The 17,670-nt window shown below is 49.8% G+C and overlaps 1 protein-coding gene across 1 annotated transcript in view; it reads left to right on the top strand.

The window, feature by feature from the left end:
• Positions 1-17,670, top strand: part of Fstl4 (follistatin like 4) — a 392,418-nt gene that overhangs the window by 328,055 nt on the left and 46,693 nt on the right. Inside the window, exon 7 of the mRNA XM_076855776.2 lies at positions 14,098-14,264. Coding sequence (XP_076711891.1) covers positions 14,098-14,264 — 167 coding nt within the window. The remainder of the gene's footprint in view (positions 1-14,097; positions 14,265-17,670) is intronic.

The following is a 17,670-nucleotide window of genomic DNA, read 5'->3' as shown; positions in this document are numbered from 1 at the left end:
CGGTGCATGGGTGGGAGATGGCACGTGAACTCTCGACCACTCAGCTGTTGCCTCACCACCTCCACTGTGTGCTCCCAATGTGTTCCCTTAGGGCTTGGAGTAGAGGACTTGGAGTAGAGTCGGTGCCTTCTGCAGGCCCTAGAGACCCAGGGCTGCCCTGACTCATGTGCCCCATTTCCTACCACCTGTCCCAGTCCCGGCATCCCCAGCTCCCAATGGCTCCCCTGCCCTCCTTTGCCCTCCTGAGCCTAGAAGCCTCGTTTTCCTCCTCCCCCTCACCTATCAAGCTCCTTTTCCTCTGATCTAGCTAATGTTTATTGGAGATAAATACTGGGGATCCATCTGAGTGCCAGGTCCCACGTGAGGTGCTCAGACGCAACAAGAAACCAGGTAGACAGCTTCTGTCACCCTTGACCCTACCCACTCCTACTGTTCTCCCAGTATGCCCCATTAAGTGCCCCTGTCTGAGCCAGTGAAGCTCATGTGGGGTCCCACTCATCTGATCTCCCCAGAGCCTAGCACAGGGCACCCTGATAAGGCTGTGTTCCCAGCCCAAGAAGGCAGAGGCAGTGGAAAGGTGAGGGGCTGGAACAGGAAATGGAACACTCACCAGCTCACACTAATCCTCTTCCTGTCCCCAGGAGTTAGGGTGAATATCCAGGACATGGTCCCGGAGGCAGGAGGCCTGTGGAGAGGCTCTGGCCTGTGGCTCTGGGAGTGCAGGAGAGGCCAAGCCAAAAGGCTTGGGAAGGAGGTGACCAGAACCAGGAATTGTGGGGGAGGAGACTGAGGGGACCAGGAAGGTCATGAAGGTGGGCCCCAGAAAGAGAAGCAGCTGGGGAGAAGCGATAAGGGATAAAGGCAAGCTGTCAAGAGTGGACACAGGCTCCAAGAGCTCTGGCTGGCCAACTACAAATTCCAGAAATATGGTGTCAGGTTCCAAGACAGTAACTCTGCTCTGAAAGCAAGAGCCAGTGGCCACCAGTGATTCCCACTGCTTTGCTAGGACCCTGAGCTCTCCTGTGGGATGTTTCCATGGAGCTGAGGGCAGGTGGATGTCTCCATCAGCAGCTTCCCCAAGACCTCTGCAGGTGAGGGCTTTGAAGAGGTCAGGAGACATGGAAACAGCTGGTACTAAAACTTGGGACAAAGAAACAGCTGCGGACAACTGAGCCTTCCTCAGGGGATCAGTCTCTCAGAACACTTTCCTTTCTGGTGGGCCAGAGTAGGGAGCAAAAGGAAACTGAGGTGAGGCCTCCTGGCACAGATAGAGATATGGGTTAAGAAGGACATGGAGGCTGCAGACAGCCAAACCAAGCAAGGTACCTGAGGGGTGAAGCTAGAGTTCTCTGGAGATGGAGCAGGAAGGCACACAGTGTGAGGCGTGGGGATCTGCGTGGTTGTTTATGTAGTGGGAGGTTATAAAGCAGCCTCAATCTCATCTCCCAGAGGGTGACCCCCAAATACTTGAGGCCCTTGAGCCTGAACCAGAGCCTATTTTTACAATGTGTAAAAGAGGAACAGCCTGAGCCCAGCACAGTTTCCACTGCAGATTCCCAAGGTGGGTGACTGTCCCTGGAGAAGCGTGAACATGTCCCCTGAATGCACACAGGACACACAGACCTCCTGATGCGGGAGCCATTCATCAGCATGCTAACTTCTGCTCCGTCTGCCCCAGGGCCCAGGGACCCTAGCAGCATTCCTGTCCTGCGTGAGAGTGTTCAATTCTAACAATAAAAGCCTTCGGCACCACATCCACCAACAAAACACGCAAGACCAAGAGAAATCATTCTCCTGTGTCAGGAACATTGGTGACAGCACTAGGCCCTGGGGGCTCTGCTGAATCAGAAATCCCCCTGGGGTGTTGGTTCTGCCACTGTCACTCTCTGGGTCTCCATTTTCCTGTTCTCCGTAGGGGGACAGTCCTGTCAATGGCATCAGAGCAGGATGGCCAGCCCTGTAAGGATCTTGGCAGCCTGCCTGTTGGGCAGTTCCTGCCGGCCCGTGGGTCCCTAGAAGGTGTGAGAGCACCTCCCTCACATTTGGACTGCAGACCAATTCTCCAAAACTCAATCCACCAAATGGAAAATATTGTCAAGCTCTGGAAAATGATTTTTCAAACCTTTAGTTTCACTCCTACTCATGTATCGGTTGGAATGTCTGCATTTTTGTGAGTTTGTACCCTGTTCCACCCTTGCCCAGAGTCTCCTAAACAGTCTCCCACCTTCACTGGGTCCAGGCCAGTTGCTATATGGGCTTCACCCTCAGAGGCAGGGTAGCACAGGGCAGGGGAGAGATGCAAGTAAAGCCTGGAAGGTTCACAGTGATTTTCCTCCTACTGTGCGTTGAGCTGTCCCAGGCCTATTTGCATAATGCCGAGTTCCTCTGTGAGGTGGTGCCAACAAGGCAAGCGAGCCTGGGAAAGCCCAGAATGCATTTGGAGAATGGCCAAGAGTTTAGTTCGGTTCAAGCTAAGTGGGAGTGTTAGGAGACGAAGCTGGAAATAGGTGTTAGTGGACCTGAAATGCCATGCAGGGGAGCTGACTCCCCTCCAAGACAGGAAAGCGCAGCCACCCTGGGAGGAGATTCCCAAGAAGACACCACTGACTTCCAGCAAATAATGGAGTCATGACTGGGAGCAGCCGTGGAGGGGAGGAAAGGAAATGGGCTGAGCTGTAATTGTGAAGATGGGGAGAAGTGGATGAGATTTGGCTCATTCATCCCTGTAATGGAGCGTTCGCTCAGCTAGCCAGAGCCTCTGCATGCGCCTCCTACGGCAGGCGCCATGTCGGTGCTGTGGAGAAGCAATTTGCTGTGGGTCAAGATGTGGAGATTTCCAAGCTGACAGATGGCAGAAGCGTCTTTGGAGAGAAAACAGGAGGCATTTTTCTTACCAAGACTTGTCCTTGGACAAAGCATACATTATAGGGTTCTCTCTGAAAGATAAGTTAAAGAAGGTACCCAAGACAAAGAGAGAGATGAATGTCCCGGACAGGGAAAAGAGATTTCTCACATCCCAATATTTTAAAACTTACCTGCCACACATCTAGCCTGACACGAGGAAGGTTTCCGAAAAGGCAAAGGAAGCAGTTTCTATGTCATAACTAGACATAGATGGTCACACTCACTCTTGCAGGCCTCCCCTCCCCAGTCAACTGCCTGCATGGAGACCCTGCCCGTCCATGGGTAGCAGGTGGGCTTACCAGGCCGGGTGTCTGCAGGACAGAGTGATGATGGAGACCCACTGGAAAGTTTGACCTTGCCTCATCCTCCCACCATCAGATCCATTTCCCCACATCTCCATCCATATCTGTTCTCTATACACCTTCTGTTACAAAGCTCCAAGTCTCTGCCCCATCAGGAGCCAGGCCTCCACTGATACCCAATGATCTCCCTCAACTCCTCAGACATTTTTCTTCTAAAAGTCCCTTCCCTCTTTTGCATCATAAATTTCTCCCTCTCTAGCTGACCTTTCCCATTGGCTTGCACACATAGCACCTTAACAAACAGACCAATCTCTCCTTGACCTTTCACCTATCATTGCATTTCTCTGCTCCCCTTCAAACAAAAGTCATCTAAAAAGCTCCTCCTCACCTCTTGCTCTCTTGGACCCATCCCCACAATGCCTTCATCCTCAGTGTTCCCATGACACATTAAGGATCCCAGATGGTCTCCTTATTGCCAAACCCAAGGTCAATCTCAACATCCAGCTCTTCATCCCCCTGGGAACAGGTGACCACACCGTCCTGGTCCGCCCATCTCTAAAAGTAGGCAGGCTTCGGTCCTTAGCGTCTGCCCTCTCTTCTCACACTCTCTAGGGATCTCATTTGACCTTGTGGTATTAAATAGCATTTATACATTGATGAATTTCAAAGCTGCCCCCCCCACTAGCCTGGATCACTAACCCCGCTGTGCCCCTCAGACCCACCCCTCAGTCTGTTATAGCAAAATAGAACTCAGCATTTGATCTAAAATACCATCTTTTTCTCCCTCAACTTTTCAACAAATAAAACCAACACCAGGGCAAAACCCCGGTATTCATTATTTAATTCATCCCTTTACCTCAATGTTCCCATCCCATCAATCAACAAATCTGTCAGCTCTCCCTCTGACACGTGTCCCAAATCAGTCTGCCCCTCAATACCTCTATGGTCATGCTCTGGGCCAAAGTCCAGGACACCTGGGTAGTAGCCTTCTCTCAGGTCTCGGTTTCCTCCATGGCCCCCACGTGTCCCCTTCACACTGCCAAAAGCACTGTCATCCCTTCCTTTCTGACAGAGCCTCTGCCCCCACAGCCAGGGCTTCCCCAAGTCAGTCTTGACATAGTTGCTTTAAGAATGACCAAGTTGGGCTGGGGCTGGGGCTCAGAGGCAGAGCGCTTGCCTGGCATGCGTGAGGCACTGGGTTCGATCCTCAGCACCACATAAAATAAAGTTATTGGGTCCACTTGGTTACTCTTTTTTTTAAAATATTTATATTAAAAAAAAAAAAGAGTAACCAAGTGCCACAAATCCGGTTAATGAAATGTGAGCGGACATCAGATGGTGGCTTTGGGGAAAGGTTTCTTTGTTCTTAAAATGCACACATATCAGCTGTTGTGGGGCCTGCACAGGAGGCCTAGACCACTACCAGTGGCTGCACAGAAACCCCATCATCTGCTAAGGCAGCCTGCCAAGAATGTCAGGGCACAAAGGAGACCACCTGTGGGCTGGACAACATCCTGGGACCCTGGGATCAACCTGACCAGGAACACCCTCCAGGCCCTTCCCATTACATAGATGATAGGTTTTCCTTATTAATCAGCCCCATTTCTAGTCAGGGTCTTCTGATAACACAGCTCAAGGTATCACAACTGAGGCACAGGTGGTCTTTAAAAGTGTGATTCAGAGCATTTTAACCCCCTGACTAAATTCCTCCAACAGCTTCTCATAAAATGAAACCCAGTTTCCTCCCCATACCTGTGGGGACCAAAGGCCCTGCTCCAGCCTCCTCTGACCCCTGCACCAAAGGATTTCCCTCTAACTCCATGCTGTCCCCTCCTGCTGGTGAGGGAAAGGCCCTGCCACACTCCAATCTTGTACCCCTCTGCCAAGGTCCAAACCAGACCACAAGGGCCACAGTCCCTGCTGCTGTTCTCTCCTAATAGCTGGGCACAATTGGGCTGCCTACCCTGTTACTAAATCCTCCAGGAGCAAAGCTACAGATTCATAGGTGGGCCCTAAAATCAGAACACCATGGAGCACCCCCCAGCCAAAGTCCTCAGGGCCCAGGCTGAAAAGGGACTTAGAGGACATGGGCAAGGTCACACACACCTGTAATCCCAGCTAGGCAGGAGGATCGCAAGTTCAAGGTCAGCCTGGGCAATTTAGTGAGACCCTGTCCCAAAATAAAGTTTTAAAAGGTGGGGGATGTAGCTCAGTGGAAGAGTACTCCTGGGTTCAATCCCCAGTACTGAATGAAAAGGGAGCGAGGATTGGCAAGAGCTGGGAGAGGCAGGCCCAGGAGCCCCCTCATCGGGAATTCATCAGAGCCACGGCACGTTCAGGGAAATGGAATCGAGAACAAATGTAAACTGCTCTCCAAAATGGTCTGCTGATACCTGTTTACAAAACACAGCCATGATTTAGCGTTCTCCGGAGACTGGATAATTAAACAGAAAACGAGTTATATTTATGCATGCTCTTTCAAGATCGGTTGACTTCTCCCCTTTTCATGCATGAAGCGTGGCAGTGGGGTGAGAGACATGGGGTGGGGGACTCCCTACCTGGTCTCCCTGCTCTTGAACCTGCTGCACACACCCAGCCCCAGGGAACTTAGGGAGAGGAGCCTGCGCAATAGAAACCTCTCTTCCTCTTCCTCATTTATGGTTTTTAGCAACAAGGAATGCCAAAGTTTACAAATTATCTTCAAACCTTATTCATTGAAGGGACCAAGAGACTGATTCTAATCTACATTTCACATTAAATGCCTTCAGGAGGTTAAAGGGCCTTCAACCAAGACAGAGATGGCACCTCAAGGCTGCATGGGGGTCCTGGATGTCTCCTCCCAGCTTGCCTGACCTCAGGAAAGTGCACCATGTTACAGAAGAGGATGGAACAGGACATAGGACCCATTCCTGACACTCGCTCTCCCCAACCCTTTATCCAAACTGTCTGTGAGCCCAGCCCCATCTCCTTCTCTACATCCCTGGTCACCAGAGTCTTTCCTGGCCTCCTAGATGGTCTCCCGCATTGTTTCCTCTCCCCCAACAGTGCCATTATCACCACAGCAGCCAGACTGACCCTTTCGGCATGCAGATCAGATCACTGCACTTTTGAAATTCTCCCATCACTTTCCATTGCTTTAAATAAAACCTTGGCTCTGCCTGCTCCACCTGGCCACTTCCTGCCCCTCTGACTGCATCTGTGCCACTTGCCTCTGCCTTGTTCGTAGTGCTCCAGCCACATGGGTCTTTTTTAGTTCCTAAAGCACTTTACCCCCCAGTACCCTACCACACACACACACACACACACACACACACACACACACACCCTGCCTCAGGGCATTTGCATGAGCTGGTTTTCTTCTAAAATGCTTCTTCCACCCATATTTGGCCTGGCAGGAGTCTTGTCATCTTATAGATCTCTGCCTAAGTATTCTTAGTAAAACACTTGCCTAACACCTCAATAGGCTTCCCCTGCTATTCTCTCTAGGCATCTTGTTCTTTCCATTAATAATGCTTATTACACTGTGTAATTTGTTTGCAAATGTTCCCCCAGCCCAGCCTGAGAGATGCTCCCCCTTGGGCCAGGAGTGTGGGCTCTGCAGCAGCGGAAACAGGTGTGGGGTGTGGGGTGTGGGAACCCCTGACCTCCCTGTACAGAAAGCGCTCCGGGGATTGGAGCAGAAGTTGGTTTTCTTCTGTCAGAAGATGCTCAGAGGCTTCCTGACCTGGATGACTTGGCCTCTCAGAGGTCCCTCCCACGTCTCACTGAACTTCTTTAGTGAAAATACATTAACTTGTATGTCTTTCCCTTCTGAGGGGGCGTATTAGGTAATTATAACACCAGCTGCTGCAGAAACCCTGAAATCTCAGTAGTGTAACACAGTGAAGGCTGATTTCTCGCCCTCATCAAGTCTGATGGGGTCGGGCAGCTCAACTTCAACAGTGACTAGGAGGCCACATTCTTAGCTCTCATTAAATGCGTGCCCACATGGTCCCTGCAGAGGGGAGAAAAAAGTGTGGTAAGGACCACATTAGTTAGGGTTCTCCAGAAAAATGAAACCAATAGGAAATAGATCACACACATACACACACACACACACACACACACACTACAGGGAGAGAGAGAGAGAGATTGTAAGGAATTGGCTCACATGATGAGGTTGACAAATCCCAAGATCTACAGTTGTCAAGCTGGGGACCCAGGAGCAAAACCAGGACAGCTCATGGTGCAAGCCCCAGTCTGAAAGTCAGCAGCCTCAAGACTCAGAGAAGCCAGTGTCCCAGCTCACACAGGCAGGATGAGGCCGCTCAGACTCAACTTTTTGCTCTATTCAGGCTTTCAACTGGTTGAATGAGGCCTATCCGCTCAGGGAGGGTAATCTACCTCACTCAGTCTACAGACGCACATGTTTATCTCATCCAGAAACACGTGTGCAGGCATCCTCAGAATCATGTTGGAACAAGTACCCAGACACTTCATGCCCAGTCAAATAGATACATAAAATTAACCCTCACAGTGACACATGGGTATGTAGCCAGGCATTGTAGTCAGCCCCCATGGGCTGATCCAGTCACATGGTCCTGTCCTGTCCCCAAAAGATGCTGGAGAAGTCTCTCTCTCTCCCCCACTGACAGGTTGTCTGGGAAGTTCTAGATCCAACCTTAGAGATCTGGAGGGATTCATGCAACCCTTCATAACTAGCAGAAGAGAACTTTTCATATCCTTTTCCCCTAAAGTCACCAAAGTAATAAGCAGTTAAGATAATTTTTTCCTTTGCAAATAGTTTAAGCAGAGGTGCTTCCATCATCTTTGGTAATAGATTTGGTGGGTCATAGGACACATACAGACAAGCCCACTTGACAGAGGCCTCTCCAGGCGTGGGCACAGGTAGAGGAGGGGAGTTGGCACATGGCTCAGTGACAGCCACACACCTGCCGACCAGGAGGCCCCAGGCTTTCCACTTTGGTGCTGACCTCTTGCTCTTCTGCTGCCTGCCCTCCACAGCAGGGCACCTGGGACAGTGATGTCCATGGATGCTGAGTTCATCTCCAACTGCCCACTGCTGGGCACACCATGGTATTTAGTCTTCCAAAAGCTACAATGACTCATTAGCCGGAGGAGGCAAAATGGAGCCACAGAGCTCAGGGAGATGCCCAGGTAACCCTGTCCCTGCACCAACCCCTCCTGTAAACAAGGAAAATACAACACCAGCCTGGGGCAACCCAAGAGCAAAATGCAAGTCTGCCTAGGCATGTGGAGGGGGCTCTACCGAGAGAGGGCAGCCAGGCCCTGCAGGAGCGAAGAGATCTTAACTAGGACAGGCCTGGCGTCTCTGTTTTCCCTCCCCATTTAACACTTTAGCGTTTCCAGGTTAGCTGGCACAGGGTCCACTTTGCTTGCCAGTATATTCCCACTGTATCCTGGCACATACTAGGTGCTCAATAAATAATTGCTGAATGAGTACCAATCATTCACTCACCTAAAACTACTTATTAAGTCCCTCCTGTGAGCCAGGCATTATGTTAAGCATTGGAGATACAAATAAGTAAAACAGATCTGGTTGCTATCTTTTTGCCAGTAACAAAGATATCTCCCATTTGGTCAGGAGACATTGGACACATACATTCTACCCCTACTCATCAACTTCACAGTGTGGCCCTGGTTACAGAAATGAGACGAGATCAATAGAGTTTGTTACACAGGTGCTACTCCTCCTTTGGTGGCTCCCGGATCTGTTGAGCACAACTTGTTAACCAAACTGTAATAAAGGTTGAAGTAACAGCCAGAAACCTATCCAACATCAAGAGTAAATTACCCACAAATCTTCAGGTAATTAGCTAATAAGTTTATTGCCATCTCCAAAATGAAGCCATCAAGAGGGACTATGGCAACAACAGAAAAAAAATGAAACCAATTATGCATGAAGAAACAGGAAATGGTGGATGCAGACAAATGCCCTCTTGTGTGACTTTGGAGCAAGTCATGCTTCTCCAAAGCCACCTGTGTGGGCTGGCAGCACCTTGGTGCTCAAAATGTACATGTTGAAATTACATGCGCTAAGATAACCTGTTCCCAGCCTTCCACTTGTGAAGTTGCAGAAGATATTTGAAAGGATCCCAGAGTGGCGGTTCTCTGGTGCAGAGAACAGAGGAGGGAGAAGGTGCACAATCCTGATTTCAACCCTCAGCCTCACAAAGCAGCAACAAAAACAAAAGCACACAACCCTGTCCCCAAACACTCCCCCCAAGGAGAGCCTGAGCAGTTCCACTCTGTAAACACCAGTTGAAGTCCCACTGTCCCAACTTCACAGTGAGGCCTTGACCACAGGGACAAGGCAAGATGAAAAGAGTTTGTCACACAGGTGCCACACCTCCTTGGATGGCTCTTAGGTCACATGAAGTATTTATTCCAGGGAAAGCCCTGCAGGAAGAAGCTGCAACTTTACACCAGTGTCTCAGCACCTGACCTGGGGGTCTCCCTGCCAATGGTGCTAATTCTCAAGCAGACCCCGAGCCTAGGTTTGCCCTTCAAGACTCTGTCAAAAATATTGACGTCCAGGCAGGTTGATTGAGCTTTTGACAGGGTCTTTTCACCAAGAGCATCATTTGAAAAATGGCAAATGTCCAGGTAGGAATGTGTTCCATTAGTGCATTTCTGACATAAGAAAAGTAACACCAACTTGACAAGAATTTGAGAAATTTAATTTCTATTGCTACGAAGCACCAGAATCCTGTTTGAGTGGGTGCTGATGGGTTTATGAGTGTCTCATCGAGTTCAAGTCAGTGTGAGAAATAGCGCCTGAGATGAAGGGGAAGCTGTAATAGGAACTAAGACCCAATTCTCCAGCGACTGAAATTGTATGGCCTTCCGCTTTCAGGAAAGATGTTTGCTGGCCTGCTTATGGCAGACACACTAGTTCCCTGCAGCCACCCAAGCTTCTCTCCAAGCTCTAAGTGTGCAAGGAGGAAGTGAGGACTGGTGTCTGAAATACCTCATATCTGGAAAACCAAGGGTGACTATTGATGTGGTGCAGGGGCTAGCAAGAGATCTTGGCCTCAGGCTCACTGTGTTGGTCAGTTCTCTGTTACTGTGACAGAATACCTGAGAAAGTCAACCTACAGGAGGAAAGATTTATTTTAGCTCATGCTTTCAGAGGCTTCAGTCTATAGTCACTTGACCCTATCTCCTTAGGCCTGTGATGAAGCAGAACACCATGGTGAATGAGCACAGCAAAGGGAACTGCCCATCTCATGACGGCCAGAAAGCCAAAAGAAAGAGGAAGGGTCTAGGACACCTTGCAACCACATAGTGATCACCACTACTGAAGGCCAGGGGTACCTGCAGCCCCTTCTACCCCCATAGATCTCTTATAATGGCGACTAAGACCACCCTTTTTGTTGATTTGGGGGTTTTCCCCCTAAGCTAGTTGAGCGTTTCTGAGCATTTCTACTATTTAGGCTTGAATCAGTCCTGACAAATTCTCTAGGGCTCTCTCTATAAATATCCTTCACCCAATATCTGCCTGGGTATTTCCTTTTGCTAAGGCTTCAGGGTCTCAGAAATATCCCCCAGGTCACCTTGCAGTGGGGCTAAAGGAATGAACAGCTTGGAATGGACAAGTGGAAGGTGCCGAGCAGTTATACTCTAATGTCCCAAAATGCAATGAGATGGGGACCCACTGGTACATAATGGTGGAAGGACTGCTCTGAACTCTACCTGCTGAGTCTGTGGGCCATAGGGAGGCACTGATGGCTTTTGAGCAGAGCGGAGGCATACCGTGTTCTGCAAGAGGCAACAGGAGATTTATAGGCACCACAGGCAAATGGAGAAGTGGCCACATGGGAGAGGGATGGGCATCTGGGTTGGAGAGGAGGGAGAGCTTTCAGGGGATGACAGAAGGGAATCTGGGGCAACAATTCGTGCCTCTGTTTGAGGTATAATTCTTATAACCACAGACAAAGAGCAGAGGTAGGTGACACTTAGGGGCAGAATGGGCACCTACAGCACTGAAGGGGTCTGCAAGACATCCACACAGAATCATCAGTTCAGAGGTGCAAAACCCAACCTCAGCATGGGTGGGCTCCAGAGCCCTCCCAGCCCAATCTCTCATTGAGGCCCAAAGACAGGAAGGGACCTACCAGAGACCACTCAGCTCATCAATGCTGGAGGCCAGGATCCTGTCTCTGCTGGAACCTCAACCTTAATGCCCCCCTGGAAATCACCCCAGGAGCTCAGTTAGTCCTGGTCTTGCCCACTCACGGGGGAAGTAGGGCCTGTGTCGGGAGGGCCTTGAACAGTAAATAATGGGAAGAGTGAATGGAGAAGGTTCAGTAGCCACAAATCTCTTCAGAATTTTAAAGGGAGCTAGGGAATATTGACACAAATTAAATCCAATAAAACATTCATTTAATTAAACTTTAAATGATCCAAATATTTGCTGTTTGGTTAATATTTGTGTAGCTGACAGGAGTGGAATTACGATGGTTCTGTCAGAACACACGCATTCTAATTGTGCATGAGTTTTTCCTGCGCGAAGCAAATGTCTTTGTACATACCAATGATGGGGAATGCAATCAGGGAATGTGTGGCAAACAGCTACCCTCACCAGGGGACCCCAGGGACAGGGAAGGCTTCCAGCTCCCACTTGGATCTGTTTGCTTGTTTGTTTTTAACCCCATTTTCCAGGCTCCTCCAGAATCTTTTCTAAAACTGTTTGAAAGATATGGTCTGGGGGCCACATCAAGGAGGGGATCGAACACTTCACATGGGTCCTATGTGGCACATGAGGGTCCATTCTTGTAGCCCCAGAACCCTTGCCCACCCTCCTCAAGAACTCCCAGCTACCTCTTGAGGCTCAGGGCCCTGGTCTGGAGCCCAGTGTGGTCCTTGAGTGCAGAGGTCCAGAGAACCTCACCACCTAGTTAGTGGGCTCCCCGGAGCCCAAGGAGTTCTGGTTCACAGGTGGGTGAGAAGTAAGATATGGAGGAAGGGTGCAGCATCCTCCTAGAGCCCCCCCCTTGAACCTCCTCCCTTACCCATACATAGATCCCTTCTTATTTCCACCATCCTCTGGGACATGAGGGGCATTCCATACCCTTCCAGCTTCCAGAGCAAAGCACCTGACCATCATCCAGTGAGAAAGAAATACCTCTCCACTCAAGAACTCTGGGTTCTCTTCCCCAGAGTCGGCAGCATCTGAACAATTTCAGCAAAATTTTTTTTCTCCCACCCCGTATCTCCAAAGCCTGGGTCTTGCTGCAGAGAGGCTGGTACCTTCTCTCTCTTGCCCTGAGCAATAAGCCTCATGATTCAGAGGTGGGAGGGCAGCAAGCAGGACATGATTTAGGAGGGAACTTGAAATGTATCACTTTAATGTTTGTGAAATATTACGCCAGCTGCATCTGCATCCATCACTGGGTGTTTATCTTTCTTCACGTGGCTCCTTCACCGGGAGTCACATTTTTTTCCTGTGTGGGATCGCCCCCTCCCCACTGGCCTCTTGGTTCTTCAGCTCCTTTATTTCCATTTTCTCTGTCTTTTATCCAATAAGCATCGATGAAGCACCTAGTGGACCTCTTGCTCATCTTTGTGGACCCAGGGCTGGGCCACTAAACATTGGTGGATGAGGGAAGAAGGGCTTTGCTGCTCTGAACCTGACCTTGGGCACCTGCTTTGAGCTCACTGCCCTGCAGTGCGGTGGACCTGAAGGCCTGCAGCTGCTCTCTCCTCCCCTGCCCCACCCCACCCCCGCTCCCCCACACACTGGCAAGAGAGCTGAGCCCAGATGTGCCACCTGCAGTGGTCCTGCTGCCTGGTCACAGCTCACAAATGTCCCGCTGAGTTCTGTAACTCAGCTCCTAACTCTGTGCTTTGTTCCAGGCTTTTTAGAGGACACACCTGTCATGATCGATCGCTCATGTCCCAGTAGAATAGTAAGAATAAACAGAGCTCTCGGCATTTTGGCCAGCATCCCAGAATATTCACAGACCCCCAAAACCAGTCTGTCTCCCTCAGCTCATGCCACCTCTGGTTGGTGCGCCAGTCCCCTGGAGTGGGCAGATTTGGAGGAAGAAAGAGGGAGCCTGTCCTCTCAGTGGACTGTGACTCTCCAGAAGCCTGATCTCATTTTTGCATTTGAACAGCCTGAGTTTGATTAATTTTTCATAAATTGTGAAAATTTTAAAAAGCAAATGATCGCAGGGAAATATTTTAGACCCTTCCCATTTGCCTGAGGAATGATCAATCTTAATGCCATTATCAAATGTGAAAGAGCAAGAATTAATAATTTGGTCAGCCTGAAATACATTTCAAAAATGTAAAGGCCACAGTGCCTGGTCACAGAACAAAAAATCCAAATCCAAGTTTGGCAAATCCTCAGACAGAAACAGACCTTCAAAGGTCAGCCAGTTCATTCCCCAGACTTCAGACAGTGCAACCTTTAAATTGCCCTCAGATGGACGAGCTACCTGTCGGCTCACCCAGCAGACCTTGACTGCCCTTAGCAAGGCTCAGACTTCATTAGGCCAGGGGAGCTCTAAGCGGTGCACCCCACAGCTGGCACCCTTGGTCTCTACATGATGGCCGTGTGGTCCTGGCTGCTAGAATTATTGGATCCACTCACAAATCCATGGCCCAGATGGTTCCCCTGCACGTTGGCTGGTTCCTAACCTGTTTTGACTCACAGAGCCTTTTTGACATTAGACATGAGTCATGGCTGTTCTTCCAGCAAAAGTGCCCCTCTGTACATTTACTAAGCAGGTTATAAAACATTGTCAGGGGCCTTGCAGCCCCTCTGGGCCACTGCCCCTGGGGAAACCCATGGCCATTCACCTTGGGTTGAGATTCCACACTTTGGGCTTCTACCTAACCATCTTCTCCTTTCCCTTTGCAGAAGTGGTTCAGCTCAGCCTCGCCCCAGAGGACAGAGTCAGTGTGACTACAGTGACGGTGGGACTGAGCACAGTGCTGACCTGTGCTATCCGTGGAGACCTGCGGCCACCAATTGTCTGGAAGCGCAACGGGCTCACCCTAAACTTCCTGGACTTGGAAGACATCAATGTAAGCTGCCTGGCACTTCCACTGAGCTCAAGGGTACTTCCCAAGAAAGTTAGCTGTGTAGCACACCATGTAACCGTGGCAGGCCAGAGGGTTTCTGTTGAATATCCCACATCAGGTGACTTTCAGACCTATTGTCAGGCTAAAGGTGCCAGAAGAGCTAAGTCCCAGAGAGAATAGAATGAATGGCGGCCATCAGACAGGCAGCCATGCCCAGGTTGAGAAAAGGGTGCACTGACTAGGGGAGGAACAGCAGGTAGCTCAGGAGGCCCCAGGAGCCTACATTAGCAAAGGCCTGGAGGAAGCCCTAGAATGGGCTGTGGACTGTGTGGCCTTTCACATCCCTCAGGCAGATGGGCCAGGAGCCAAAAGAGAGCAAAATCAAGCAGGAGGCCCTGGAGCTGGAGACAGAAGGTGGCTGGGGGATTTAGGGGTGGCTCTAGGCCCAACAGCTTGGTAGGTGTAGTCAGCTGGATGGGGGGAGAAGGGTTGTCCCTGTGGAGGGCAGAGGTAAGCCATGGAGCTGGGTTGGCTGGAGGGCAGGTGTCAGGTGAGGAGGTAGAGGGAAACCAGGCCAGGCCAGAGGGACCTTCTTTGCTGGCAAGGGAATGAGGCAATGATTTGAGTGGTACTTTTTGGCAGAAGAGAGCAGCTAAGACCACTCAGCTTAACTTGGCCAACAGCAGATGCTATGGAACCAGGAAGCTGAGTTGGGGGTCCCAGCCTCACCCATATCGTCTTTGTGACTTTGAGTAATTCCTTAACCTACTGATTTTTTGATGAATTGATCTATAAGAAAAGCAGCATTAGCAGTACCGCCCTTTCATTGGACTTGAAGAAGTGGAATAATTCAAGTGTATTTATTGGTCTAGATTTGGCACAAGGGCGATGTGACTTCCCAGAAGTTCATGGGAAAGCACAGTGATGTCACCCATGTAGTGAGCTGCCAGGACAGCTGATGGGTGTTGGGTGAAAATAATAGGAATACAATTTTTAGGCAGAAGAGGGGCTGCACTGGACCACAGTGAGATGCTCGTGGAGAGTCGTTGGTCCCTGCTAAAATCAGTGAGGAGGTGGGGTACGGACTTAGTCAGAGGGAGCCAACATGAGCTGTGTGGCCCCGTGAGCCCAGAGAACCAAGGAGTATCTCAAAAGGAGTCTAATTTAGGTTCCTTAGATGAAACACCATCCAGTCATCAACCCTGCCCCATAATGGAGTGAACCTCCCAGCATCATGCAGGGACTATAGTCAGCAACCTGCCAGCCACAAGGGATCAGCGAATCCCCATGACCTTGAAGGTCTTTCCAAGGCTGAGGTTGCTATGTGGGGACAGACGTCCAGCATGAATTATTTCAGGAACCACCAAAGTTGGGCCTGAGACTCTCTAGACCCTGAAGATCATGAGGGAAGCCAATGGAAATAGGTCACCTTTCTGTAAAGTCCCTCCTGGTCAGAGCTGGCCAGGGAGTACCTTTTCTCTGCCCTTGCCACACTGGGCAGGGTTGTTTCCTGTGATTCCCCACCCATTGGACTTGCAGCCATCTCTGGGCACGCTCAACCTCGTGGGTATTGGATAGACAGATGCTGAGTGGCCAGAGTCCTTTGTCTTCTAGGTCTGAGATAACTAAGACTTATCTGAGACCTTAGCAAGACAGTTCAGTGTCCTATTTGTAAGAGTGTGCATATGTGTGTGTGTATGTGTGTCTGTGTATGTATGCATGTGTGTGTCTGTGTGTGTGTGTGTGCATTGGGGTGCATGAGTTTGAGTATGCAGAATCTCTAGGTGGGGTGCAACTTTTAAATGCATTTGGCCAGTAGTAATTGATTCAGTACTAGAACAGGGCCACCTGTGACTGTCAGAGTGTCCGTGTACAATACTTGGTGCTCTATTTAAAGGCATCAGAAATAAAGGCTGAGGCAAAACTCCTCTTAATGTACTTACCATAGTTAATTAAATTACTTTGAGTGTTTTTCCCCTCCCTCCAACTTGCCTCCAGCACCGACTCAATTGCATTTCTACTTTTCACAATAAGGTTAGCAATTTGGATAATTGTGGGTACAACCAAAGATTAATGGCCCCTCATTACCTCCTAGGAAACACTTGCTGCTCATGGTTGAGTCAGTAGCCTGCAAATATGCAAGAGCCCTGCACTTCTCAGAAATACCCACGTGAGGGTACAGGGCAGTACCTGCCCCGCAGGACTCCTCCTCTGACACATGCAGACATACCATAAAACACACGCAGCACACACCTCCTCCTGCCTCAAGGAGAGAGGCAGTGCAGCCTGCTATGGAAGGGCACAGGCTCTGGGGTCAAAGGAGCCTGGGTTTAAGTCTCAGCTCTGCCACTTTCTAGTTAAGTAACTCAGCAAGAGCTCTTGACCTGTCTTATCTTGATTCCCTCATCTGTGAAATGGGGAGAGATAGCTGCGCCTGACTTATAGGATTATAGTGAGGATAAACTGAGAAGATACATGTAGAGTTTTTAGTATGTAATATTCCATAAACACTATATCACTCTCATTATTACCTCATTAATACTGTTGCTGCTGCTGCTGCTGCTGCTGCTGCTGCTGCTGCTGCTGCTGCAAAACAACATTTGCAACACCTTGTAGCCCGAGTCCCCATTAAGCAGCTAGCAGCAACCCAAGGAAGCTCCCAGTCAGGCAGATGTGGCCCTTGGTGAAGCCCAGGGATGACAGTAATACCATCTGTTAACCTTGATCCATCCAGGGAGAGAGACCAGCCACCTCCAGCAAACCCAGAGCAAATTTGGGGCAGCTGCTGGACTTCTCTGAGCCTCTGAAGAAATGGAGGTCATGGTGTCTCCTGGCTCGGGGAGTCTCAGACTGAGTTTGTACGAGAAGCACCCAGCTCAGTGCCTGGAGCCCAGAAGGTATATTCATCAGTGGCAGCCCCCTTGGGCCAGTGAAGGAAGTAGCCCTAGGAAGAAATCAGGCTGAAGAGAGCTAGATCCAGGGTCCTCAAGAATCATGGGGTATTTCTGAAGCAAGAATTAATCAAGGGAGCCAGGCACAGTGGCCCACAACTATAATCCCAGCAGCTTGTGAGCCTGAGACAGAAAGATCACAAGTTCAAGGCCAGCCTCAGCAACTTAAAAGAGTTCCTAAGCAACTTAGGGAGACCCTATCTTAAAATAAAAAATTAAAAAGGCTGGGAATGTGGCTTAGTGGTTAAGGGTCCTTGGGTTCTATCCCAGGTACAAAAAAAAATTAATCGGGGGCAAACAGCCCAGGAGGGCAACCCTGGTGGAGCAGAGATTCCAGGATTGATGGGACTCCTAGAGTCCATTTGCCTGTGGTATCTCCCAGAAGAGATGAAGTACAATCACCCACGCTGTAATTACTGAGTGCCACACAAACACAGCTTCGAACAGGGGAAGCAGAT

The sequence above is a fragment of the Callospermophilus lateralis genome, chromosome 5 (genome assembly GCF_048772815.1).
Source record: "Callospermophilus lateralis isolate mCalLat2 chromosome 5, mCalLat2.hap1, whole genome shotgun sequence".
In the NCBI taxonomy this organism is placed as follows: domain Eukaryota; kingdom Metazoa; phylum Chordata; class Mammalia; order Rodentia; family Sciuridae; genus Callospermophilus; species Callospermophilus lateralis.
The sequence above is the reverse complement of the archived record's forward strand: the minus strand, read 5'-3'. Positions and strand labels throughout refer to the sequence as shown.